The 27,231-nt window shown below is 57.5% G+C and overlaps 1 protein-coding gene across 1 annotated transcript; it reads right to left on the minus strand.

Moving 5' to 3' along the window:
• Pfkl (phosphofructokinase, liver type) lies at window positions 1–24,430 on the minus strand. The gene is made up of 22 exons (XM_020167869.2): window positions 24,266–24,430; window positions 19,009–19,082; window positions 15,570–15,647; window positions 14,525–14,714; window positions 13,747–13,912; window positions 13,242–13,286; window positions 12,954–13,062; window positions 10,817–10,912; window positions 9,732–9,824; window positions 8,362–8,487; window positions 7,471–7,535; window positions 6,715–6,778; window positions 5,313–5,459; window positions 4,906–4,976; window positions 4,179–4,266; window positions 3,506–3,658; window positions 2,328–2,492; window positions 2,006–2,067; window positions 1,770–1,881; window positions 1,004–1,103; window positions 820–925; window positions 1–436 (listed from the first exon to the last, which is right to left on the minus strand). The coding sequence occupies exons 1-22, from the start codon at window positions 24,348–24,350 to the stop codon at window positions 289–291; spliced, it is 2,343 nt and encodes a 780-aa protein (XP_020023458.1). The 5' UTR covers window positions 24,351–24,430; the 3' UTR covers window positions 1–288.
• Window positions 24,431–27,231: the final 2,801 nt, after the last annotated feature.

Here is a 27,231-nt window from a genome sequence, read left to right on the forward strand (position 1 = left end):
CATAGTCAAGGTGACTTTATTTGTAGAAAAGGTGAGGTGCTGCTCAGCCAGGGTGGTGGGGTGGACAGGAGCAGGTCAGTGAGGCCTGTGGGGAGCCTGCAGGCCCCAGCACCAGCAGACAGCAGGCCAGTGACAGGGGCAGGAAGGTGGGGCCTCCGCGTGCTCTGTCCTGGAGGCAGCCAGCCAGAAGGCCTGATGGGCGGCTGGGATGGAGGCTGGGCTGTGAGCCCCCCCTTGCCTGATGTGTGAGCCCCACCTCGGGGCTGGGGAGGAAGCGGGCAGGCGTTCTCAGAAGCCCTTGTCCATGCTCAGAGTGCGGCGTGTGACGTGCTCCAGCTCCCCGGACACGTAGTCAGCCATGCTGATGCGGTAATGTGCCAGCATCTTCAGCATCAGCCGCAGGTTCAGCCACCACTGCTCCTGGGGCATGCGGTGCCTGGAGGGGTGGGAGGTCAGGGTTCAGGGTCAAGGGAGCTACTCAAGCCAAACCCACACGGTCCAGAGCCCTCCTTCTGAGCATACTGACATCAGTGGTGCCTGGGGTAGAGTCTGGGGCATGACTAGGATGACCCCGCCAGCACAGAGAAGGGGCCCATGTGCAGTGGGCCTCAGCCTGACCAGTACTGACCAACTTGCTGACCCTCAGTACACCCTGCCTGTGTCAGCTTCAGAAGATATTGGAAGTGACCCCAGCATGGGGATGAGGTGGCCTCCTGGAGTCAGGGCTCAAGGGAGCCAGGCCTAGAACACCTGCCTAGGGAAGGTCTGGGTCTCTGGGTGAACGTCCGCCCCTCCCCATGTGGCTTCAGCAGGACTCACTCAAAGTCAGTGTCTTTCTTGAGCTCGGTGACAGGGCTGAAGGCCACTGCCTTCTTCTGCAGGCCAATCACACAGGCTGAGTCTGGGGCATTGGCGAACACCCGCCCTGTGGACAAAGGCACACAGTGGCTATAGGTACAGGTCCCCTCGGAAGGCAAGGTCAGGCCTCAGGCCACCCACCTACCCTTGCGGTAGACAGCCTTCAGCTTCTCCGACATCCACAGCATGGCCTTCACCCCCAGCTTGGTCCCGTAGTTCCGGTCAAAGGGTGTTGGAGCCCCACCCTAGAAACAGAGGCAAAGCCATCCCTTACACTGACCGGACCCCAGAGGAGGAGGAGGCCACAGATGGGTTCCTGAGCCAGCACATCAGCCACACTTCTGCCTCACCATGACCTCATGGTGGGCCTGACCACCCCTTCTAACCTGCGCGTGGTTCCAGCCTGCTCCTGTCACTTGGAGGACCTCAAAGTCCACTCTAGAAGCCCCACTTGGCCCAGCTGTGGATGCCCAGTTGCAGTGTGGGCTGGCTTCTGGACCTCAGTATCCCTGGGTAGTGACCCCACTATGGACCTCCTGAGGACCAACATGAGGCAGAGGGGACACCAGGGTCTAGGAGATGGTGGAGGTGGTCACAGGATGCAGGAAACTCGACAGCCACACAGAGGATGAGAGCTTGGCCCAAGGTCCAAGCGCTTGACTTGAGGTCCCATCCCCACCTTCCTGGAGTGAGACGGGCCTCAGTCCCTCCATGGGTGGGCATGTTTGCTGCCCGGAGGTACCCTAGATGGCCACACAGGAATGCACTTCATTACCTGGACACGGGTGTGTGCAGCCTTCTCTGCCAGGGTCCTTATGGGATCCCGGGGAAGAGAGTGGAGGCAGAGATAGGAGGAGGCACAGAAGCCTGCCCTAAGCAGGGTCCCGCCTTCAAAGCTGACGTCCACACACCTGCTGCAGGTGGCCGAGCACATTGGTCCTGCAGTCAAACACGCCCTTGCCCTCTGACGAGTACAGGTGGTACAGGAACTCCGTAGTGTAGTGCTCGTGGCACTTCTCGTTCCTGCAAAGGCACACAGAGCCCGTCATGGCATGAGCTAAATCCTGGGCCTCCTGGAGGACCACAGGTGGGTCAAAGGAGGACGGTGGCTCCCAGGACAACCAGCCCCTCCCTTTCCCGGGCTTACCGGAGCACCAGGCCCCTCTGGATATCAGTCTTCATCTTCTCTGTCATGTGCTCCACGTTGGCCTGGGGGCGGGGTGGACTTAGGTGAGAGGGAGAAGGGGGTGGAAGGCAGGCAGGGGCCAGTGTAACCCAGCAGCCTTCAGTGGGGGGCAAGCCAGGGATGTTGGGGGTACCACCCACCTTGAAGGGCTGTGAGCGGGGTAGGGGTTGCCTCGCAGACAGTGAGCCCCGAGTCCGACCCCCACCCCCCGCCACCCTGCCCACTGCCAGCTGTTTCTGTGAATGTAGGGAGGAGCCATGGCTACACAGGGGGCTAGGCTCACCTTTAAGTCATGAATGTTGAAAGGGTCCTCAAAGACGTAGGCAGCATCAGCGCCCACAGCGATGCCCGTCACCGTGGCCAGGTAGCCACAGTAGCCCCCCATGGTCTCCACGATGAACACACGGCGTTTGGTCCCCGAGGCTGACTGCTTGATACGGTCACAGCTCTGTACGGATCGAGGGGATGGTCAGGGGCCTGTGCCCATCCCTCCCTGGTGAGCTGCAGGTCAACTGCTTTACTGCAGGACCTTCGTGACTGAGGATCGGGAGGCAGTGGCTCTTGTGCCCCTATGACCAGGGTGCCCAAAGCACCTCGCCACAGCTGAGACCGCCTCCCATTCAGTCTATACAGAATCAGGGGCTCCCAACCATGCAAGTCCACCCCTGGGAGCAATGGCCAATGTCTAGGAGATGGTTTTGGTTGTCATGGGGAGCAACCATAGGCAGGGGCCAGGGGTGCTACAGGTAGGCTCCCCAGTGCTGGCTGGGCCTCCATTCTCTCATCTGTTGAATGGAACAACAGCAGGCCTGCCAGTGTTGGTCACTGTAGACACACGTGGGACAGCTCAAGAAGTAAACTGTGTGTGTCACTAATGACTACGTGCTGCTTAGCAACAATGCTGACCAAATTGACTAGCATGAAGATGAAAAGGGGAAGGGAAAGAAGAGCTGGGCACAGTGGTGCATGCAGGCAATTCCAGCACTGGGAAGGCTGAGGCTGGACGATCGGGAGTTGCAGGCCAGCCAGGACTACATAAGGAAGGAGACTCCCATCTCAAAAATCTAAATAAAAAGTAAAGAGTGAAGAACAGAAAAATGGAAACAAGACAACATAAGTAGGCTACTATGATCTGAGCCCCGGGGTGAGATCTGTATGTCACATACAGCGAAGCAACGGGGAGGAACCGCCCACAGGATGGCCGATGTCCTACCAAGATAATGAGTGCAAGAAACGAGATGAGAAAGACCAGCAGGTGATGGCAAAGATAGCCTCCACGAGGCCCGCCAAGGCCAGGAGGGGCACAGATCGCCTCACCAGAAGTCAGAGCTGCTGGCCCAAAAAGACACCTGACCGCCATCACAAGCCAAAGAATACCCAGGACCCCTTCTGCCACTGGGGAGGGGCTGTGCAGGAGCCATGGGGCAGCCTGCCTGTGTCCCCCAGGTCACTGGCCCGCACCTCCATGGCAGCATTGACAGCTGTGTCCGTGCCCAGGCTGAAGTCCGTGCCGGGCACATTGTTGCTGATGGTGGCTGGGATGACACACATGATGATGCAAAGCTCCTCGTAGCGCGCGCGTGCCTCCACCAGCTGCAGCACGCCCTCGTAGGCCTGTGGGCGGGAGAGGCGCGGGAGCCGGGGGAGGTGGGACTATGGTTCTGTTGGCACGGGGACCCCATCAGCATCTCGCCCTGCTCGCAGCTGACACCTGCACCCTGCCATCTGAAGCACCCCATCGGCCTGACGTCATCCAACGGTAAGTCCAGGGAAGGTGGATTCTAATGTGACCAGAGGGAATCTGGCCCAAGCTGCTGAGCCCAGGTCCACCCCAGGCTCCCATTTACCTAGCATTCCATAACAACTCACCAAGCACCAGGGCGCAGCCTATGTGAGGCCGAAGCTCACAGTGCTGCCTCCTTCCCTGCTCTTCCTGCTCCTAGGCTCCTAGACTAGCTGCACCCCGTGAGGCCTCAGGAGAAGGTGAGCCCAAGTCCCAGCCATGCACTCAAAACCACCGATGCCAAACCAAAGCCTGACTAGCACTTTGGTCACTGGGGTTTTCAGGTGGGGCTACCTCAGTGGCCCAGGTGGGTGGCCCTTCTCAGGCCTCTGTGCCCACAGCATCCCTCACCTCAAACCCGCCGATGACAAGCAGGGCTTGGATGTTGTATGTACGGAGGTTCTCCACAATCGACTCCATGTGGCCCTTGGGCAGGGTCCTGTAGTCCGAGATATGTCAGCCTGAACACACGGCATCCAAAGACACAGGTCCGAACTGTCTGACCCGGCAAAAAACATGCCTCGGCCATTCCCAAAGCCAGTAATCAGTCACCAAAACGCCCTTCGATGTGGTGGTGTCTCTGCTCCATGCAGACAGCCATGGAGGCTGGCGTGTGGGCAGCCCAGACACTTACTCAGCAACCTCACTGGGTGTCAACCAGTGACAGGCAAGCCCCTTGTCTCCATTGACCTGGCCAGAATGTCCCTTCTGCCTGAAGATGCCTCTTGCAACCCAGTAACAAAAGAGGTGCATTCTTCAGCCCTGCAGCCTCATGGCAGGACAGCTTCCCACTGTTCCCCAAGGGGACCGTGCCACCCCAAGCCCACTCCATGGAGGTCTTAAGCCCATCCTGAGACCACCAGCCCTGGAGTGAAAACCAGACAGCCACAGCTGAAGACATAGAGACAAAGGTAAGGGCACCGGCCCAGCCTCCACACAGACAGACACCTCTGCTCCAGCTCCCCTCTGCCGAGCATCCATCCAGGCACAAGCTGCCCTCTACACAGCTGAGCTCTGGGCCAGAAGGCCCTAGTCCTCCAGCTCTCCCACCCCCAGTGCTCAGCAGCCAGCAACTCACCTCTTGGTCCCCAACATTGAGCCACCACGCCCCAGCCAGCCAGCCACATGGTGCCAGCCCACTTCTTGCACCTGCCAGGAGGACACAGCTTCATGGACATGGGCCAACAGTCTTACCAATTCCTCTTCAGGCAGGGAACAGGCTTGTGCTCCAGGACACAGACTACGAACATGCTGACTACAGATCACATCACAGCCAGGGCTGGGTCTCTGGCCTGGCTAGGCAAGGCCAGCTGGCCCTCCTCCAGGTTCTGTAGTGTCCCTGAACTGCGCCATTCCCATGGGTACACACGGAAGGACTCTCAGAACCTCAAGTGTGAGGGACTGAAGGGCAAGTTATAAACCAGACAGTAGCAAAGCTCCAAGTACAGCCAGGGTGGCCCCAGCCCTCAGTCACAGTATACATACCTGACCTTTGGCCAGGCCTTCGAAGCCATCATGCACGACATACACTGTGTGGCCCTGGGAAATGCCAGTTCTCACTGCCGAGCGCACGGCCGCATTCATGCCGGCTGCAGGGGCCCCCACGTTCAGGATGGCCAGCGAGAAGTTGGTCTTCAGACAGAAAGGAAACGACAACAGTGAGAGCACTGACGGGGCTGGAGAGGAAGTGCAGGAGAGCAGAGTGCAAGTCTCCATGCCAGCCTGGACACTGTCAGCTACATCGACTCCCCTGGGAGTAACACACACACATCTGTCCTACTAATTCCAGAAGATTCTGGGAAAGACTAAATGAGACATGGTGCAGGCCTGGTATACCTTGCAAAGCCCCAGGCAAGTTGAGTGGTCAAACGGTCAAAGCCAGGCTCATGGCAGCAGCACACGGAATAATCCCTGTGAAGTCTTTGTTATGTCCTAGTGGTCTCCACCTCCCCAGGCGCCCATACTCAGGACAGGTCAGCACAGACCCGGGGTGGGGGGCGGGGGGCATCCTGGTTCACAGTGGCCATGTTGACAGAGTACACAGAGTGGGTGCAATCAGTTTTAGTGCTATGAATAAATCAACCTGGTACACCCAATAGAGTACTAGTCAGTGTGGAATCCTTATAAAAACCACTAACACACTGCACATCTGCTTGCCACACTGTCCCTGGATCCGGTATGTATGTGGCATTGCAGCACATCTCAGTCTAGGACAGCCACTCTCCAAGGGCTGTGTGGCGCCAGGAGCAGCCTGGCTCCAGTGGGTGCTGCTGACCATAGAGGTGGTCACAGGAAGACCCTTTTCTGACCACGGACATTCCATCCCCTTCCCTCTCCAACCAGGAGGCTGCACAGCCTCTCAAACACACCCCAGAGTCTCTGTCCGTCACATGGGGCCTGGGTGTCTGGATAGGACCCCCTTTTTATTGCTGGGATATTAAAAACTAGTTCTTTCATCACCCTTATTTTGGAGAGATCCCCTTCCCTGAGGTTCACAGCTAATGGGGACATTGCATAAATGCTGGCACCGTCCCCTCCCAAGTCACATCGGGGGCCACTTCAATCCCTGCAGCAGTGTGATAAGCATGAGGTGGCTTTGCAGTTGAAGCATGAGCCTCTTCACCTGAGAGCCAGGCTCAGCTGCATGGGACCTGCCAGTCCAGCTGGCACCTGCACCAACAAACAAGGCCAAGCCCAACCCTCAGGGCACAGCTCAGACTGCAGCAAGAAGGAAAAGCCCTCCACGGCCCAGCGAGGTCAGCCCTGAGCTTGAAGCTCGGGGATGGTGGGGTGGGGGGGAGATGGGCAGCAGAGGCAGGCGGCACACAGCAGGGGAAGTTTGAAGGCAGAAGCAACTCAGCCCCAGGGCTCTCCACTCACGCCTCACCTTCTCCTTGGACAGCTTCTGGTGGGCAAGGAGTTTGTAAATGTTCCAGTTGTTCTCGAAGTTCCTGGAAAGACAGCAGTCATGCAGTTTGCAGCCCTGCAGCCCCACACACATGGTCATGCAGCCCAGCACAGCCTGGGGCCCACAGCTCAGCTCAGCTCAGCAAAGCTGGGAAGGGGTACACAGCCCTGGAACTCAACAGGACACTCAACCTGGGGCCAGAACTCAGCCCTAAAGGAGCAGGACACCATGCAGCTCAGCTTGTTCTCACTGGGCACCTATGACAGCTGGTGTGGGGCCCCACAGTACCCAAGGTCACCAGCACCAGCACAGCAAAGCACACGACCCAGCACCCAGCCTGCAAGCAGGTGGATGCCTCAGCAGCAGGCGAAGAGCACAGCAGAAGAAAACTTGACCTGAACATCCACCCGGTCCAGATGCCTGCAGGAGGATAGCACCCCATGCTACCAAGGACCAGAGCTCAAACATCTGTTGGCCTTCCCTGCCCCCCCCCTCCCCCGTGAGACATCACCCATTACATCCCAGGCTGGCCTTGATCTTTGTACATTAAGGTTGCCTGCCCGGGGGCACGGCCAGCCCTCATCCTGTGAGCTCCATCCCAGCCACCAGTGGCCCCCATCCACCCCATACCCCACCACTTCACTTCAGGGACAATCTGAGCACCCACAGAGCACCATGTCTGCAGTTCTGTGCTAGGCCCAACCGCTGGCAACACGGGATGAACTGCGCCCTCACCTGCCGCGGAGCTGGATGGCCTCATCAAACCTCTTATCATCCATGGCCCTCTGCACTTCCTTTGTCTTAGGGAAAAGAAAGCACAGGCTGTCAGGGAGACCTGGCACTCACAGCTGCACCCCTGCCTAGGCTCAGGGAGAGGAGAGTCTGCCAACACCTCTGATCCTAGGTCCAGCTCTCAGGAGGCCAAACAGGCCCTGAGCTCAGTGCCTCAGACCCACAACTGACGCCCAGTGCGCCCTGAATTAAGAGGCCAGCAGAAGGTCTTCTGAGAACAGCAGCAGGGATGAACACCAAGTCTCCCTCACGCCCACGGCCCACTTTTCCCACCAGCTCCATCTGTCCCCAGCTGCAGGACCCTAGCCCCGCTGAGCCAGGGCCTGTGGCCTTCCACCTGGCTTCACAGCACCTCTGCTCTCATGTCCATCTCCATCCTGGGGTCCCTGGACTGGCCACCACAATGTCCTCCCACCTGCTAGAGCCTTATCCAGTGCTCCACTGTCCACCTCCTCATCCCTCTTACCCTAACACCAAATGCCCTGCCCTACCTAGTTTCCAAGATCTGCCCAAGGCCACTGCCTCCAGGAAGCCAAGTAACTTCACTCCTCCAGCCCCAACTCCCCCTTGGAGTCCCTAACTCTCTTCTTGCTGGCTTCCCTGGCTCTCTACAGCCCCAACCTGCTCCCACCACCACCCACCCACTGTAGCTTTCAGTCCCCTGGGCTAACCAGGATGGGGTCCTCCCTCAAGAGGCCTGTCATGCTGGGAAGACGCTGTAGCAGGAGCCACCCTACAGGAGCAGTGGGGTTGAAGGGAGACCAGGTAGGGCAGGGACAGGCAGCCCTAAGCCCCTGCAAGGACGAGTTCTTCCAGGAGGGGCCCAGTACTCACCACCTGCACGCACTCCATGAGGGGCAACCGCACCGACTGATTCCCCGAGAGGCTGACCACGCAGGCTGGTGTGTCAGGCGTGGCCTCTAGCAACGCCATCACAGCTTCCATGCCCATCTTGCTGCTCTGTGTGGGGAGAGGGCGGCACGGCTCAGGCTGCACAGCCCACCCTCACCTGCACACGTGCTCACCCATCCGCTCGGCAACCACACACCACGGTTGGTTCCCCTGCAAGTGCAAAACACCAGCCTTCCAAGCCGCTCACGGCGGTCAAGGCTCCCAGAACGTGGTGATCTGGTGCCACCAACTTTCATGGCAGCCCCTCAGATACCATTTCACGGGGCTCCCCACCGCCTGGGGACCTGCCCTGGGGACAGAGGGCTGGATGCTGGATCACCAGCAGTTTTCCATGTCTTCTGGGCTCCATCTTTCTCACTGTGGCTCCCTTAGGACCAGCGGGCTCATTAGATCCAGGCTCCACTGTGTGAAAGTGACACTTGACTCTTCCTGTCACCCTGTGGGCATATAGGCTCAAGGATCTGTGCAAAAATGTGGATATTCTGGTGGTGACCATGGCTGTAATAAATAGTCCTTTGTCTCAGACCCAGGCATCTCGTGTCTTCTATCAGTATCCAGGACACTGGCCAACCTGCCTGTTACCCGCAAGGACACTTGAGACTGCCCCAGCTGTTGGCAACTGCGTCTCTGCCACCCAGGTTGGTTTGACCCCAAAGTTCCAGGCCCCTCATAAGCTCTTTGAAGTGCATTAAAGTCTTGCATAGAAAGCAGAAAGAGCTGGCCAGGTCAGCGAGGCCCCTTTCTGTAGGTCAGTGTCCATCTCTGCAGCAGGTCCAGGGAGATGACACACTGAGGTGTTCTTGGGAAGACACAGCTCAGCATAGCAGCCACATCACACACAGGGCTGAGCCATCTGATATCAAAGCATCATAGGCCTGTCTACCTGGCAGTCTCTGGCCCCACTCAACAGAATGACCAGCCTTCATATTCAGGCTCTTTGCCACCAAGGGTCTTCCTGGCCCCAGTCTCCACTCAGCTCTGACAGGATTCCCATTCTATAGAGGACAAGGTCAGACTCTGCAGCAATCAGGACCAATGATGGCAAACTTAGGGAGAACCCGGAACAGTCAACAGGCAGCCAGCCAAGCCCTGGAACCCTATCCTCTCCTCACTCTGTCCCCTTCTCCTGGGGACCTGCCCACAGACTGCGGCTCAGTGGGGAGGGGCTGGCAAGGAAGCATAGGCAGGGGCAGGCCTGATGGTCCTCAGGTCCCCATCTTATCCTGGTGTTGTTTACCCCATGGACACTCAGGGCATACATCCCCACACAGACCAGAGCAACGCCCACCTACCAGCACGCGGTCAAAGGCTGAGGGAGTCCCTCCACGCTGTACATGGCCCAGCACAGTCACCCTTGTGTCGAAGCCCAGCCTCTGGACCACCAGCTGTTTGTTGGGAGAGTCAAGAGAGGCTGTAAGCTCCAGCCGTAGCCACTGTTCACTGCTCATGGGCCCTGGCCCCAGTGCACACCCAGCCTCAGGTTTGCAGGGTAGTCTCATAGGTCCCTAGAGCCAGCCTAGGACACCTGCCCCATTCTCTGAGTGTGGGGGTCACGTGAGAAGGTATGAGGGTTGGGGGTTCTGTGTAGTGCGTGTGCGTGTGTGTGTGTGTGTGTGTGTGTGTATAGACATGTCTGTGTACATGCACATGACACATGTTTCTGTGTCCTGCAACTATGGTGCTCAGAGCTGGACATGGTTTTGGCCCCCTCTGCTCAGTCTCCACCAGGTCCCTGTGGTCCTGGCAGTCCAGGAACAGAGAGGTAGGCTCCCTACAGATAGAGAGTGGGGACAAAATCATGCAGGCACAAGAAAACAGGCTGTGCCTCACTACAGGATGGGGGAGCCAGGCCTGGGGGCAGAGGATACAGGGACTCCTCACAGGGTCTTACTATGTAGCCCAGGTTAGCCTTGATCCTCCTGCCTGAATCTCCCAGTGCTAAGATTACAGGCCTGCACCACCACCCGGCCAGTATTAGGTACTGGGCTATGAATCCAGTGTGAAGTGATGGGTGCCCCAACACTGAGGAGCTAACAATCCTGGGCTAATGGGGTCTGGGCCCCCATTAGGGCACAGGCATGTCCTAAATGAAGATAGGAATCCAGAGAGGATGAGACTCCTAATACAGGGGGGCAGTGGCCAGCCTCAGGCCTGAGTTAGGGCTTCTCTGGGAGACCACAGTCCGCCACTCGGCACTCGGTAATTACTGATATGAGGAAGTAGCCCCCAGTGGCTGGTTCCAACCATTGTCCTCAGGAACCAGGCCTCAGACCCTAAGTGTGAGCCCTGGGGGACTGGAGAGGGCTTGTCCAAATCCCTTCTCCACCCACTCCCACCCCAACACCCAGCCCCACCCCCAGGCAGCTGGTACACTCACGTCCTTCACGTAACTGGAGGAGATAGGCTTCCCATTGCGGTCAATGGCACCCTCTGCGATGATGATGATGTTTAGCCGGGACCCCCGGCTCCGCGTCTGTCAGAGACACCCAGGGCTTACCCTCCAGGCATGAGCCACTAAACGTGGTCACCAGGCACTGGCAGCCTCCCCGGGGTCCAAGAACCAGACCACTGCTCCCATCACCCACGTGAGCCAGGAGGCCCACTCTGCAGGAGTAAAGGAGGCCTGGGGTACATGGGGACCTCCTGAGGGGGGTTAGGAAGCATGGGGTCTGGGAAATGGGAGCTGGGGAGGAAGGGACCTTTGGGCTGGGGACCAGCAGATAGCACAACTGGGATCCGGGCATGTGCCCTCGGTGACCTTTCAGGCAGGAGACCCTCAGATCCCTCCTCAGGGCACTGGGCCTGGGGCATCTGCAGGGCGGTAGAGAGAACCACGGGGAACAGGGTCTCCTGTCCCTGGGCTAGTCCTGCCAACAGCCAACCTGGGACACTCAGGTCCCTCAGACTCTTTTCTCATCCTTAAACAAGGACCTCACAGTGCTGACCACTGGCCTGGGGTCCCTGGACACTCTGCACCCCACTGGAGGGGTGGTAGGGGCCATAATATCCATTATATCCACACAGTTCTCACACGGTGTGACATTGTCACTAAGCGCTCTGGGCAATTTAAAGCACTTTTCACTTCTTCATTTCTTCGATGACCCAGCAAACCTTTGTGGGATTCATACTGACCCAAAAGCCCGCAGCCCACATTCACCCTAAGAGTCTCAGATAGGGAGACAGGGAAGGGTAGCTCATGGGAGGCCCAAGAACCATGGGAGGCTGGGAGGGGGAGGTAGGACATGGTGGGAACGGAGGGCTGCCTGGAGAAGATGGTGCTGGTGCAGGGGTCAGACACCCAGGACAGGGCTATGGCTGAAGCAAAAAAGCCAAGCCCTCCCTGATCTCCCTCCATGTAACATAACCGTGGACAAGGCAAGAAACATTCACCTCTTCAGGGAGAAACTGAGGCGTATGCAGAGGGCCCAGGCTCCTTACACATGGCCGGGAAGACCCAGGTGTGAGGTCTCAAGTCCAGGCCACCACCAGAAAGGCCCAGTACCAACAATGGAATCAAACCCAAGTCCTTGGTAGCCAGGGGCCCAACACCACCAGGGCCCCAGTCCACCATCACTGCAGCCCAGGCTAGAGGGGCTCCACCCAAGGGAGGGCCCGCCTCACCCACTGGGCTCCACCTTTGCCCTGCCCTGGCTTCATGGCCCCCTGGGAAGTGACAGGACTCCCAGCCACAGAGAGGAGGAGCCAACACCATCCCAATAGGGACAGGGACCTCTGCTGCCCCTGGGCTGGTCCTAAGGGCCCAGTTCTCACTCCAAACAGACCTCCTGAACTCTAGAAAACAAGGAGCTAGAGCCAGAGTCACAGGGCACCCTGCACTACACAACCAAATCATTGAGGACTACTTGAGTAGGCTCTGAGGCCTCCTGCCCACTACTGAGCCCAGCCTGATTAAGAAGCCAGCCTGTCCTAGATGGGGGGGCTCTCACAGGTCTGCAAGGCAGAATGTGAACCGGTTCTAAGCCAGAGTTCCTTCAACTCTATCCTCAGGCCCTGAGAGATGCAGGCCAGGCACCTGGTTCCAAACCCTCCCCTGCTCTCCCAGAGGACGCCTCACCCTCTCCTGCTTCCATGACCCACTGTCTACTCTGGCCACACACTGTTGGCCATTTATCTCCCTGGCTTAGAGCCCACCAACCTCAGGGGACACAGATCTGATGGACTAGTGCAACACCCGGCCCTGGATCACAAGACCACCTCTTGGTGGTTCAGGCTCAGTGGTCACTGCCCCAAGGACACCAGTTCACCCTGCTCCCCCCACTGACCACATGGAGCTTAGCTCAGGGCACTGGCCTGAGCATCCCTGCCCATTGCCTCTGCCTCCAGGGACAGGACCTCCAGCACATCCAGGCAGTCAGCACTGTGGCTCCCCAGCAAAGCCAACAGCTGCTGTCTAGAATAACCAGACCACAGAATCCCAGGCACACCCATTCCCCTAAGGGCCCCTGCCTCCTAGGCCCTCAAGTGGCTACAACAGAGACCCACCCACCACTCACCTCCCCCAGCCTCTCACACATGAAATTCTCCCAGCCGTCCTCAGGGGGTGCCTCAGGAATGAACAGCCAGTCGGCCCCTGAGGCCAACGCAGACACCAACGCCAGGTACCTGGAGGAGCGGGAAGAGCCAGCCTGCCTGCAACCCACCTTCTCATCTCTCCCCTCCCCCATCCCCAGGCTCGCTCACATGTACAGCTACAAAATGAGCACCTGCTGCATGCCAGACATTGCAAGGGTGCATGCCCCCCCCCCCACTGTCCCCAGCAGATTGGGACGGCCCCTCCTCACCCGCAGTGCCGCCCCATCACCTCCAGCACGAAGGTCCTTTGGTGGCTGTGGAGATGGAATGGACAGAGACTCAGTGCTGGGCCTTCTTAGTCACACGGCCTTGCCAGCCCACCAGCCAAAGTGGTCAGGGGCCCAGGCAAAGGTCAGCGAGAGCCCTTACGCCCACAGTCACCCAGTCTCTGGAATAAAAGACACCCAGAGCTCCCAGCAGCCTTCACACTGGTTCTGGCCAATTCGGCTAAGATTGACAGCCATTTGCTGCTCCCGAGCCTTACAGAGGAGTGGCACCCCAGGGCGGGAGCTGCCCCTGAGCCCCACTGTGGACCCCTGCTGGGCAGCTCCCGGGAGGCACTAGCCTGGGTGGCCAAGGGACAGAGCTATACAGGTAGTGCCCCAGTCCATGGCATCCACTGCTCCTGCAGTGTCTGTCCCCACGAGGACAACATCACTACAAGGGGACAACGGGGACCCCAAGCTGGCCCGGCTGGCACGGGGCCTCCCTCACCTCTGGGCAGTAGTGGTGATGGCGTCGATGACCTCCATGATGCGGTGGAGAGCCGAGTCCGTGCCGATGGTCATGTCAGTGCCACAGAAGTCGTTATCGATGGAGCCTACCAGCCCAGCAATGTTCAGGTGCGAGTAGGTCTGAGCTGTGGACTCCGAGATCTTACCTGTGCAGGGGTAGCACAAGGCCTGGCTGAGGCCCCTCGGCCCCAGCAGCTCCCTCAGCCACCACGTCCATTCTCCCCACTCCATTACCAGGTGTGCAGCTGGCAGGACCCAGGGCCCAGGATCAGTCTCGCCCCGTTAGCCTCATCACCCAACAGGGAGCCCCCAGGGGACATGGAGGGTGCTGTATCCTCAACTCCAGGCCTCCCACAAGTGGTACAGAACTAATGAGGCTCCAAGAGCTCACCTTCTCAGCAGCAACCTTGGAACTTTGGGTCTAGTGTTACCCAAATTAAATATGTTTCTGAAAACTGTAGCCAAGTCTGTATCCAGACCCTCTCAGGAATCACTTACAAACAAGACTATCACGGAGCCCACGCTGAGCGACACTGGAGCCTGTCCACTGCCTGGGCTCCTCGATGTACCTCGGGCTCCAACACTGACTTTCTCACCACTAGCAACCTGGACCCAGCCCCTTAACCGGAGACCAGACAGCACCTCATCTGCCCCAGAGGGGATTCCAGCTTCCCACCTTCCATGGTCCTGCCTGTTGCAGCAGCCTAGCAGGCAGGGCTCTGGGCCTCCAAGCACTGCAGCCTCTGGCACAGACCCACCTTCCTTCACCAGCTCCTCCAGCAGGCTGCCCCACTCGCTACGGAAGACGTTGGCGCCCGTGAGACTGCCATCCCCACCGATGACACACAGGTTGGTGATGCCGCGTTGGACCAGGTTGTGGGCTGCTGCTAGGCGACCCGCCCTCGTGGTGAAGGCTTTGCAGCGGGCACTGCCAATGACAGTCCCGCCCTGCAGAGAAAAGACCAGCGCCTTCAAGATGGGATGGCAGGTGGCAGAGGGTCCCCCAGGAGCGACAGAAACACCCAGTGCTGAGAAGCGAGGGGGAAGTCCAGGTTGCCTCTGGGACCTGTGCAGGATCCCTACCTCTCCCGGCCCGTCTCAAGTACAAGGACTCCGGCTTGGGAAGGTCCCACAAGGAATGGAGCAAGAAAGACACCTTAGAAGGGGAGAGTACCATACACACATGCACACTCACGCACGCGCACACGTGCCGCCAGAGCCCCAAGGGAACGACCTTGGCATTCCCTTGGTGGTCCCAGCTGGCATTCCCAGGGCCCCTCGCTGGTCAGTTTCAGGCCTGCACTCTCTGAGGGCCCTCAGCCACAGCACACAGCTACAGCGCATGGTGCCCTGAGGCCAGGATGCCTTCCTACCGCACCTCAGGGACAAAATGCCCACCACCCACTGCACTGCCTTCAAGCCCAGTGGGCCACCCTCCGGGAAGAACCAAACCCTTCCATCTCTTCCCACAGCCTCCCAGGTCCAAACCCCCCAGCTTGGGGCTCCGACCCCTCCAAACTCCATGTGGCCCTCCTGCCTCTTCATAACCCCACAACCCCATGACCCAAAAATTCTATGGCACCCAGATGACAGACTCAGTCTGGAGCTGAGCCCCTAAAGAATGAGGTTTGTGTGTCTTGTATGTGTCTGTATGTCTGTATGCCTCTTGTGTGTGCTCTGTCTGTACATGGGTGTCTCTGTCTCTGTGTGTCTTCATCTCTACGGTGGGTGTATCTATGTGCACGCACACAGTGCTCACATGCTCACAGGGTAGGAGGGGGCTTGCCTGGCCAGGAGCCTCACCAGCTGGATGATGTTGGAGACACTAAGCCAGTTGGCTGGCTTGATGTTCTCACCTCCTTCCACGAGGCCCTCATAGCCCTGAAACCAAAGAGGGACAGGATGAGGCAGTGGCCAACAGCACTGTCATCTGGAAGACAGGCTGTCAGACCATGGCCAAAACCTCCCCAGGAGTAAGCAGGCCGAAGGATCCCAATCACCAGCCCTGCCACCCCCAAAGCCTTGACTGATGAGGCCAGAACGGACCACGTGGGGCTCTGAACACCCTCTGCACAGCCAGTGAGCCTGCTCCTTATAGAGAAAAATTCACACAGTAAGTACTCGTGGTGCAAGTACCTGCCTGGTGAGTGTTCCAAGCTTGAGCTCCGATCACTGCACCCAGACACAACCGGCACCCAAAAGCCCCCAGGGGAGCCCACCATCCCACCTCCTGGTGGCACAAATTAAATCTGCCCGATGTGAGCTGGTGGAAATGACATTGCTGAGGACGGATGGCTCCACCCACCCCCTAGCAATTGTGCAGGTCTCCCCTGCTGCTGCACCGTTCACACCCCTTGCTGCCTGAGGGTGCAGTGTCTCACACACACACATCTCACACACATGTACCACACACACACCACATACCACACACACACACACACCACACACACACACACACCACACACACCACACACACCACACACATCACACACACACCACACACATGTACCACACACACACACACACACCACACACACACACACACCACACACATCACACACACACCACACACATGTACCACACACACACCACACACACACACACACCACACACCACACACCACACACACACCACACACCACACACACCACACACACACCACACACCACACACACCACACACACACCACACACCACACACACCACACACACCACACACACACCACACACACACACCACACACACACACACACCACACACACACCACACACACACCACACCATACACACACACCACACACACACACCATACACACCACACACCACACACACCACACACACACACCACACACACACACACACACACCACACACACACACACACACCACACACACCACACCCAACACACTGCCAATAGGTGTGCAGGAGGCTTGCAGTTTGGGAGGTAGAAATCAGGCTGCCGTGCTGGGTGCTGGTGGCTCACGCCTGTAATCCTAGCTACTCAGGAGGCAGAGATCAGGAGGATCGTGGTTCGAAGCCAGCCCAGGCAAATAGTTCAGGAGACCCTATCTTAAAAATACCCAACACAAAAAAAGGGCTGTCGGAGTGTCTCAAGTGGTAAGAGCATGTGCCTCCCAAGCATAAGGTCCTGAGTTCAAACCCCAGTGCCGCCAAAAAAAAGAAAAAAAACAAGGGCTGTGGGGAGTCAGGGCTCCACATTCCCACAGCACTGGGAAACACGTCTCTTTTCCTGGAGGCTGTGAACTGGCCCCACATAGGGCTTCCAACTGGAACAGCCAAGTGCCAAGACCTAGCTCCTCTCCTGCACAGTGCTCTGTTGGTGGGAGCTCTCTGAGTAGGCTAGACATGGTGGGACACAGATATTTCACAAATGGGGAAGAGATGAGGGTGGCCTCCTCTGTGCAGCCCTTAAACCCCTCCCAGGACACCGATGGCCTCCAGCACCAATGTGAAGCAGAAGAGCCATCATTCCACTGGGCCACCCCAGTTCAGTGTGGGCTTCGGTTCCTCTATGACTCCCTTCCCAGCCAGGCAGTGAGGCCCTGCGAGGCGAGTAGTACACACCACAGGACCCTGCAGCCCACCTGGGCCAGGTCAGTAAACAGGTGCCCACCCTGACAAAAGCTAGAAGCAGAAAGTTCTCAGAGGCCCCAGGAAGACAGAGGCATCGAAGTCTGAGAACCAGTGTTCTGAGGCCTTCCCAGCTCAGCTCAGGCTAGACTTACTCTCTGGGCACTCCAGCTCCCAGCACTGTATGTAAAAAAACAGGGAAATGATTTTAAAACTTATGCCCTGACCAAGCAAGCAGCTCTGAAACTCACAGACCAACCTGCAAAAACGCAGGACCAGGCCAAGAGCCCAGAGCTGGGCACCAGCCTTGCCTCCCTCCTGCTCGCAGTCAGTGTCCAGAGACCCCAAGGAGGAGGGTAGGGCCTGCAGAAATCAAAGTCTCTCAGACACAACCTTCCTTCCTAGATGACTTTGCACGCCTCCATCTACCGTGTCACCCTTTTCCAGGGCCACTCACCCCTGCCTCCTCCAGGCCCTGTCCCAGGCAGCCCACAACTGGTCTCAGAGCCCAGGCACCTCCCTGCAGCGCTCACACTCCTCCTCCTGTAGAACTCTGAGCCTAAAGATCCAATTCTGGCTCCTGAGGAATAAAAGCAGCCACCAATTACTAGGCAGGACTGTGAGCCAAGCTTTTACTGAAAGGCTGCATCAACTTTTGTGCCCCAACATCTCCAGGGGGAAGGAATCAGAATTCCTACTTCATAGAAGAAACTGAGGTCCTGGAGGAGGGACCTATGTACAGACTCGAACTCTTCTCCTTCCCTCCTTGCCTTCCTCCCTTTGGCATCCCTGTAGAGCAGAGGGCTGGGTGTGCCATAACCTGAAACCAGGGCAAAGGGACAAGGACTCACCCAGCAGTGAAAAGGAGGGGCAGAGGCCCTGGGAAAGGGCAAAACTGGGGCTGGCTACATTGTATGTGAAGAGCGGAAACAAAATAACAAAAGGCCACCAGAAACCCACAAAACAATGCAGGAGCATTCCAGGGAGGAAAGAGAGAGAGAGAGAAAATCTGAGTGGGTGAGTGAGTGTGTATGTGTAAGCTAACAGGAGCTTGGGTGAGGTAAAGGGAGCCTACACCATTAGTGACAGAACAAACGAGGACAGTGCTGTATGGCTCTGCCTCCAGGCCTGTCTGCGGTGGGTGGCTAGACCCAGCTCACGAGGTTTCTGAGGAAAGAGGTACAGCTGCCCAGCAGGACAAGCACCAGGCTGGAGAGAGAGAGAGCACGGCTGCTGTGGGTAGGCCCAATCCCTCCCCGTTGGTCCCATCCTGGCTAGCCTTCCGGTGACCCTTCTTCCTGACCTCTGCCTCCAGGACTGAACAATGACCAGTGGTAGCTGTGGGGCGGGGACAGGCCTCCTCCTCCCCCAGGCCACCAGGAAATTGCTCAACCTCCATTTCAGCTGGCTCCTGGGCATCGGGTGGATACCAGGTCTCCTTCCTGTAGATGCCTTGGTCCAGAGCCTCCCACCCTGCTTGCCACTGCACAGTCCCCATTATGCCAGGCCAGGCCACCTACAGGCTTCCAGGGTGACCCACATACAGCTGACCATGGCCTGCACCACAGAGAAGCGAGTTCTCTGCACAGACACATACAAACCACCCTGCCCACAGCCCACCACAGCCCTGCCACGCCCACCACTGCGGCCTTACCTCGTATATAAGGAAGACTTTAGCTCCCACGTAAATACCCATGCGCGTCACAGCCCTGACCGCAGCGTTCATGCCTGTGAGGGGGTCGGGGCAAAACCCATCAGTCCAGTGTCTGGGATGCTGGAGACCCTGAGCTGCCTGTCTCATTCCACTGGGGTACAGGTCAAGAAATTCTACACCAGCTCCAGGCCCCAGCACCCAGAAGTGAGGTGCCCAAGTTACACCAGGAAAACCTCCACTTTGCGTGGAGACCCAAGTTGGTTGCTCCTGAGTGGCTCTGGCTTCCTTCCACCCCAGCTCTGGCCTCTGTTGCCCTCACCACAGTGACAAGATGGGCCCCTGGGCTGAGTCAGTGGAGCCCATACCCTCACAGGTCCACGGGGCCAGGAGTCAACCACAGGCATTTGACGGTGAGCAGTGGGGACAGGGGAACAGAGGGAAGGGCTTTGTCCCCAGCCACAGACTCTGCCAGGATATAGGACCAAAAATGCTCACAGGGGCACTGGCCCTTCCATGAGGCAGCCTTGCCTTGCTCCCAGGCCTCAGGCAGGGCCTCAGGGCAACAGAGTAGCCAGCATTCCTGCCCATCAGCCCAAACATGACACTGTCCACCAGCCTAGGAGGTCACCTCCTATCTGTTCCCAGTCCCAGTTCCCAGGGCACCACACATATTGCTGTTGCTCTACAGAGGAACTCCCTAGAAAGGAGAGCATGGATGGAGCAGGAAGAAACCTTCCCCAGAGTCCACAGCACAAAAGGGCAGACGGGACCACCCCAGCCACAAAGAGGAAAAAATAAAGGCACAGTCTCACAGGGGGACCCCGATCTGCGCTGGAGTATAGTCAGAAAGTGCTGCTATCATCCCTGGATCCACCCTGCTCCTCCAGCCTTCCTCATCCATCCCTATACTCACTCTGCCATCTGTCCCTAGCCTTGGAAAAGCTTTATCCTGGTGGAGGCCATGACTGCTGGAGCTCCAGCACTATTGAGGTCTATTATTCTTATCTGTTGGGGTGTCCTGGGAACGTGGAAGGGTCCATATTGTGACCTGGAAAGGACTTGTGATCTTTACCCTGGTTACATGAATCCTACTTGGCTGGGACTCAAAGGGAGTGAGTGGTTCTGATGGCATACCCAGGCCTTGAGGGAGTGCCTGGTGAACCTCCCCACAGCAAGCTCAATGCCCATTTTCCCAGGCAGAAGACAAGCATTTGTGTCTATCCTCCATCACAGAGGAGAAATCCAGGTCCCAAGGAGGGAGTAAGACGCCTCCAGAGCCCAGCAGGTGAAGGCAGAGCCAGGACTCACCCAGATCCCTCCTAGGGCACGGCAACTGGCCCTCTCCAAACCCAACAGACGTCCAGTGCTGGGGGCTCCTGGCAGAGGGGCACCCAAAGTACAGCCAGCAAAGCTCAGGAGCCAGCAGGCACCCAGATGGGCACACTTGGGGCTCTCATGCTCTGCTGAAGCAATCCATCCCTGTTGCCTGCTTGATGGGAAATAATGTCTCCCAGCCCCCAAGTAGATGGAAGTATGTTTGCTAAGGCTAAAATCAGGTGGTGGAGACACAGGGAGCACCCCACATCAGATTGCTGAGCACGCTAGGAGACCAGAGCAGAGCCAAGACCATGCATGGTTGCAGGCTCCCCCTGCCCTCACCTGTCCTTGCCCACCCTCGCCCAAGTAGGGAACAGAAAGGGAGATCAGCTCAAGGGAGCCTGCAATGGCCAAGCTTTCTTCCCTTCCTCATGCCCACCCCAGCAGGCACAGGGATCATGGCCCAGCCCTGCAGGAGGCTCAGAGTGAGCAGCTCAGGAAGGCATGAAGAGAGAGCAGAGGCCAGAGACTCACTGTCCTCCCCAATGTCTCTGTGGTCACTCCAGCTCCAGGTGGAGTCCACACGCTACTGAGCTGGCCGGCCCCGGCAGCATCACAGCCATCTCATCAGCCAGCCTGCTGGGCTAGTCAGGAGCCCCCAGGGATAGCAAAGGGCCGAGGCTGGGAAAACATATGCACTATGCCCCTTGACGGTGACTTCAGGAAAGCTCTGCCAAATAAAACCTGCTTTCCACCAGGGACAATAAAAAAGGCATAACCAAGCTGCGTGCTCAGGGCACCAGAAGACACAGTGACTGTGTTATATGGGACTGCAATTCTTGTTGGGCAGTGTCCCTGTCATGAGAACCACCACGTGAGGAAGCAGGAACCTGTGGGCCTCACTGAAGCTGCTGCTTCAACAAGCCTTTACAATTGGAAGTAGAGTGCCTGCTTTGCAAATGTGAAAGCCCAGGGGAAAAAAGCTTTGGCTGATCTCATCAAAAAAATAAAAAAATAAAATTGCCCTTCAATCTGCTTTGCTTCCTCAAATTAAGCCCAGCCCTGTTAGAAGAGCAGGCAGGAGAGGGACCAGCTGCTGCTCAGCCTGTGGGCAGCCTGCCCCTGTCCAGGAACAAACTGGAATCTGGGGTTGAAGTGTTTGTTCCCCATGACTTCTTCACAGTCACCTCCAGGAAAACAAGATGTACAAGGCTGGCAGTGATCACAAGATGAGCCTGGGCTGAGCAGGGATGTCAGTTATCAACTAATAGATGAGCATGGAGCCTGTCTGCCCAAACCCTGGGCGGTGATGTGGACAGGGGACAGGACAGGGCTGGGCACTCAGTGCTGCCAGGCACAAACAGGAAATCAGCATGCACAATGACCAGCAGGGGAGGCAGCGCCCCAGCCCCAGCACTGTTTAGGGACAGGGAGGAAGGAGGCCAGGAAAGCTGAGGTGCCCAGGCCGGGGGCAACACAGAGGGTGAGGCCAGGTGGACTGGCCAGGCTGATTTTACTTCTAGTTACTTTTACACAAGTTACTCATAAAAAGAAGACATCCGTGAATCACAACTGCCTTCCCTCAACTCGCTAACAGACTCCAGGCCAACAGGAAAGGATAGACTCAGAGCTGCAGAGGGAGGGACTTCCTGGCTGGCTGGAAGGGAAGGGGAAACTGAGGCCAGAGGGAAGTCCTTCCGTCAGGTCACTGAGCTGGCCAATGCCAGCTAGACCAGGACTTGGAGTTGGGCAGGACAGGCACTTCCACTGGTGAGACTGGCTGGTTGTCACACACTCCAACTCATCCAGAGCCCCTCCCAGGGTTCCAGGAGGAAAGCACACCTCCAGGTCTCCATTCTCCAGCTGCTGCCAGCCCAGGACCAACACTGAGGACACATGGAGAGCACATAGAAGCTGGCCATTGTCTGGGGCCAGGACACAGACGCTGTCTGGGCCTGGGGAGCACATCCACAGTCAATTTTCAGATCTTATGCAACAGCAGGCTCTGCTCTGCCCATAGGCTAGCTGCTGTCTTCACCCAGTGATACTGGCTCTGCCTCTGCTGTCAGCCATGAGTGGCGACTGGGGAAGTCTGTGATCCTCCCTCTGCAGCCCCTACCAGAAAAGCACCTACAGGTCTACAAGTAAACCCAAGAGAAGTGGAGCTGCCAGGGCCTTGGGGAGGGAGGACACTCTCAGGTAAAGTACCCATGGTCAGCCAACAGGTGCTCTGACGGATACACTCCTGTGTCCAGAAAGCGCTGCCCACTCTGTGAGGCACGAGGTCCAGGCTGGCAGGGCAGGGACCTTTGCAGTGTCCTCCCTGGCCAGAAGGAGCTTCCATCCATCTCCAGACCCTCCACCAGCCTCCAAAACTGATTGTCTGTCACCTTGAGTGGCCCTGGCCCTTCCTTTCGTCTGAGGAAATGGGGCAGGGGCAGGTCACCCACAGGGACCATTTAACCCTCCATCTTGCAGATGCTGTTTGCCTCCCTTATAGAGAGGAGCCTGGGTAACCTCCAGCCCCTTAGAAGCTAGGTGCTCTGGTGAAGTGTCTCTCTGATAGGTGAAGCGTCTTTCTGGTGGTGGAATGTCTGTCTTCTACACACAGGGTCCTTCCTCATGGATGATAAATTCCACAGTCCCTTCCAAGCCCGCTGACCTCTTGGCCAGCCTCAGCCCCAGCCTACTGGGCCATACTCCAGGGAACTACCACTCTTGCAATGTACGTGCAGGAGGACAGGCTGACCGCCAACCCACAGGGCTCAACCCAAAGCGAAGGAGGTCCTGGCTAGGACTCAGGGAGAGAGACCTTCTCTGCCTTCCTGGGCTTGCTTCCCTGCACCCCACCAGGCACAGAGGGTGCCTCCCCCCACCTTCCCTTGTTCTTAAGTAGGGGTGGGCAGGCCGGGCCTCCCTGTGGAAGGGATGTGTATATCTGAACTTTCTGAACTCTCTGGATGGAGACAGACCAGGCTCAACTGCAGGGCTGAAGCTACTGCTCCACCCCTTGAAACCAACCCTGTTTTCTGGCCTCCTAAGGCCTCTCCTCTCCCTCCTGAAGGCTAAGGTAGATGGTGTGGGCTTGGGACTGGATAGGACCACACTGGCCATCACAGGACAGAGGTGCTGGAGACCAGGAGCCAGAGCAGCAGCAGGCCAGGGAGAGAGGCTGAGGGGAGGACAGACCTACAGAGCATCAACTAGACCAGGTACCCACCTAGCCATACCAGGCCAGGGAGAGGCTGCAGACTGCGGGCAGCTGACTACCATGTGAGGCCTGCACTGTCCAAGGCAGTGAGAAGAGGACTTTGTTAGGGGACATCGCAGACACGCAGCCCTCTTCCTCACCGAGGCCTCAAATCAAAGGACACAGGAAGAAGCCAGGGGTTGGAGGAACTTCCAGAACAAGTCTGCCCCATCTCCACCCCGCCTCCGGCCCGGATGGGATTGGGAAGCAGGCGGGCTGGAGGAAGCGCCAGGTCGCACGGTCCTCGCACGCTCTGGGACGGTGGGGCCCAGCCCAGCGCTTTCTCAAACCGCCGCTCCGCGCGGCCTCCGGGAAACTGAGGTCCCGACATCCGTCGCCAGTTTAGGCGGCTTGGAGGCGGAGCGTAGAGAGCAGCGAGGGCCCCTCGTACGCGCCCGGCGTGCGCTGTCGCCTTCCCTGCCCGCCGCGCTGACTCACCCCCAAGGCCGGACCTGGGCGCGCGAGGGCGGGGCGAGCCGTGGCCCGTGCCCCGCCGCACGTACGCGGCCACCCGGGGCGGGGTTCAAGACCAGGCCCCGGAGGCTCGGCGTCCCGGCAGGACGAAGTTTCGGTAACAGCCGGGCTGGCCTGGTACCCCCGAGTCCCAGGGCGAGGGGTGGCGGGGACGCCGGAAGACAGGTAGACACCCCCCGCCTCCACCCGGCGACAGGGCCTCGCGCCCTCACTCGCCTTGCGCGTCACCGCCGCTGGTCAGCACGCCGATGGCCTTGCCGGCCCCGGACATCCGCAGCTTCTCCAGGTCCACGGTGGCCATGGCTGCAGCCGAGACCCAGAGCCCGCGCTCCTCTCCTGCCCCGCTCGGCACGCCGGGCCACTGTCGCCTGGTCCCCGCCCCGCGCCGCCCGCGCCAGTGCGCCCGGTTAGCCCCGCCCCGCGCCGGCCACTCCCCCAGCGCCACGTTTGACCGACGGAGTGCAGGGGGACCCTTGGGCTGAGGGCGCCCTGCTACCCAGAGACTGCAGGGGAGGGTGACCCGGACTGGGGCTGGGGCGCCGCAGCTGGGGACCCCGCGCCGGCGGAGAGACCGAGCGCGCCCCTGTTCACCTGTCCAGAAGTGTCAGTGCAGGGGTCCCCAAGCTGGGGTTCCCAGTGCGCACCCGGCCTCCTGAACCCCGCACCGTGGGGAATCTGCGATCTTGATCTGTTCCCAAGTTTCTAAACTATTCAATTTAATAAACGCTACACGCGTATTGATCGTTCATTTCATAATTGTCCAGGTGCTGTTAAATTAAACCTGTACCAAAGTCTTCCAGGATTTTTTTCCCCCTTTTTCTGATGGGTTTTTTTCCGAGATGGGGTCTCGCGAACTATTCTGCCTGGGCTGGCTTTGAACCGAGTTCCTCCTGATCAATGCCTCCTGAGTAATTAGGATTACAGGCGTGAGCCACCGTCGCCCGGCTCTTCAAGGTATTTTTTAAAGGACTTGGTCTTATCATAGTGGACCAGAGCCAGAGAGCCCAGTTGTGGCCGCAGGAGCGCTTTCCTTTGCCCAACGTGACTGGGGAGCTGCCGTTAGGGGAGCGGCTCAGTGGGTGGGGCTTGGAGTGGGGAGCCAGCCCCAAGAGCCCTTTAGAGGGCCTGGAAGCTGGTGGAAGAGTGGCCAAGTGAGAAACAGAGGAAAGGCGTCCCTGTTCTGGGTGGGCGGGAGAAGGCACCCACTAGGGGTCTGGGGGGGATGACGACGACACAATCTCAGCCATGATTTTTGAAAACTCAGCCTGCTGATCACCTATAATTTGTGCCTTCTTCCCTGTGTGTGTGTGTGTGTGTGTGTGTGCTGTATTCTAACAAAACCATTCACACAGAAATAATATTCCATTGTGAGAAACGCGCAGAGTGGGTGGGGAAATGGGATGAGCGCGGGGAGGCAAGCGGCTCCGTTTAATTTGTGATGTGTTAGAAGCACAGGAAGAATGTGGAAGTAGGTATGCAGGCTAGACACCACCAAGACACCTTGTGTTACCCCCACAGGTGGTCACCTGGTGACATCTTACATCTTGGTCATTATTTTCGTGCTTTTCTCATCATTTTATCACTTGTGTGGGTATGTGTGTGTTTGTACGTGCTCGTGTTTTGTGTTGTTTTGTTTTGCTTTGTTTTTGTGGTGTTAGTAATCAGGGCCTTGGCGCTGGCTAGGCAACACTCTACCACTGAGCCCCCTCCCCAGCCCCCTGTGTGTACTCTTAAAAATACATGATTTAGCCACAATGAGATTCCACCTCACCCTGAGTTCAAATCCCCCTACTGCCAAAAAAAGAAAGTTATAACAAGGGTTGGCCAGGATGAGGAGAAACCGGAACCTTCGCGCACTGTGAAATGGTGCGGCCACTGTGGAAAACAGTGGGGCAGGTGCTCAAAAAATTAAAGGAGAATTAGCATATGATGCAGCAGCTTTAGGTCAATGCCCAAAGAAATGGAAGGGGGGGCCTCAAACAGACATCCATACACCCATGTTCATAGCAGCCGTAGTCACAATAGCCAAGAGGTGGAAGCAAGCCAGTGTCCACAGGTGGATGTGTTGCTGTGTGTGGTTGTGTTTTATGTAACTGCATGGGAAAAACTACAGCCAGAAATGCGGGTGGCTGAAGAGCTTTGACCCATCCTGTGGTCGGTGCAGAGAAAGCCGGTGCTGCTCTCCAGGCAGCAGGAGTCCTCCTGGGGATTGCTAGTTAGCCAGCCTAACCAGCAGTTAGAAGCAAGCTGCTAAATTCAGCCCACACCCAGAGGAAAGGAATCAACTCCACCTCTTGGGGAGCTGAGTACTGAAGCATTTGTGGCTGTTTCAAAACCACCAGCAGCGCCCTCTGTAGCGAGCATGGACCAGGTCTGCCTGAGGTCTGGGACACAAGTGGAGGTGAAAAGACCTGGTGGGGCCGCAGCGAGGAGAGGGCCTAGCATCAGGCTGGCTTGTGACCAGAAAGTGGGTTCTCTATCTCCCACTTCTCTCAGAAGAAGGTCAAAGCCAGCCTTCTGCTGATAACCACATACTCATTGCATCAGCAAGGTCAGCCCAAGTCAGGTACAGATAAACATCTGACCACTTGCTGACCTTCTGGGCTCAGATTAAGAATGTGGAATGATGTAATCCAGCCTTCCAGCCTGCCCTGGCTGGCTGTGGCCCTCACTGGCAGGTGCACAGGGTCACAGCTGTAGGAGCTCACAGGCGTCTCCTTCCTCCCCTTGTCTGAGTAGGGCACAACCTGAGCAGCCCTTTAGAAGGGCTCTGTTCTGAGAGTCACATGACTCCACTCTACACTGGATTGAAAAAAGAGAGTGGCTGTATGTAGACTTAAAGCTAGACACAGTCCTCAACATCATAAAAGCTATAGATGACAAACCCACAGCCAGCATTACACTTAACGGAGAAAAACTGAACCCATTCCCTCTAAAATCAGGAACCAGACAAGGATGCCCACTATCTCCACTCCTATTCAACATAGTACTGGAATCCCTAGCCAGAGCAATTAGGCAAGAAGAAGGAATAAAAGGAATACAAATAGGTAAAGAAACTGTCAAAATATCCCTATTTGCAGATGACATGATCCTATACCTTAAAGACCCAAAAAACTCTACTCAGAAGCTTCTAGACATCATCAATAGCTATAGCAAGGTAGCAGGATATAAAATCAACATAG

Source organism: Castor canadensis, chromosome 5, assembly GCF_047511655.1.
Source record: "Castor canadensis chromosome 5, mCasCan1.hap1v2, whole genome shotgun sequence".
NCBI lineage: Eukaryota > Metazoa > Chordata > Mammalia > Rodentia > Castoridae > Castor > Castor canadensis.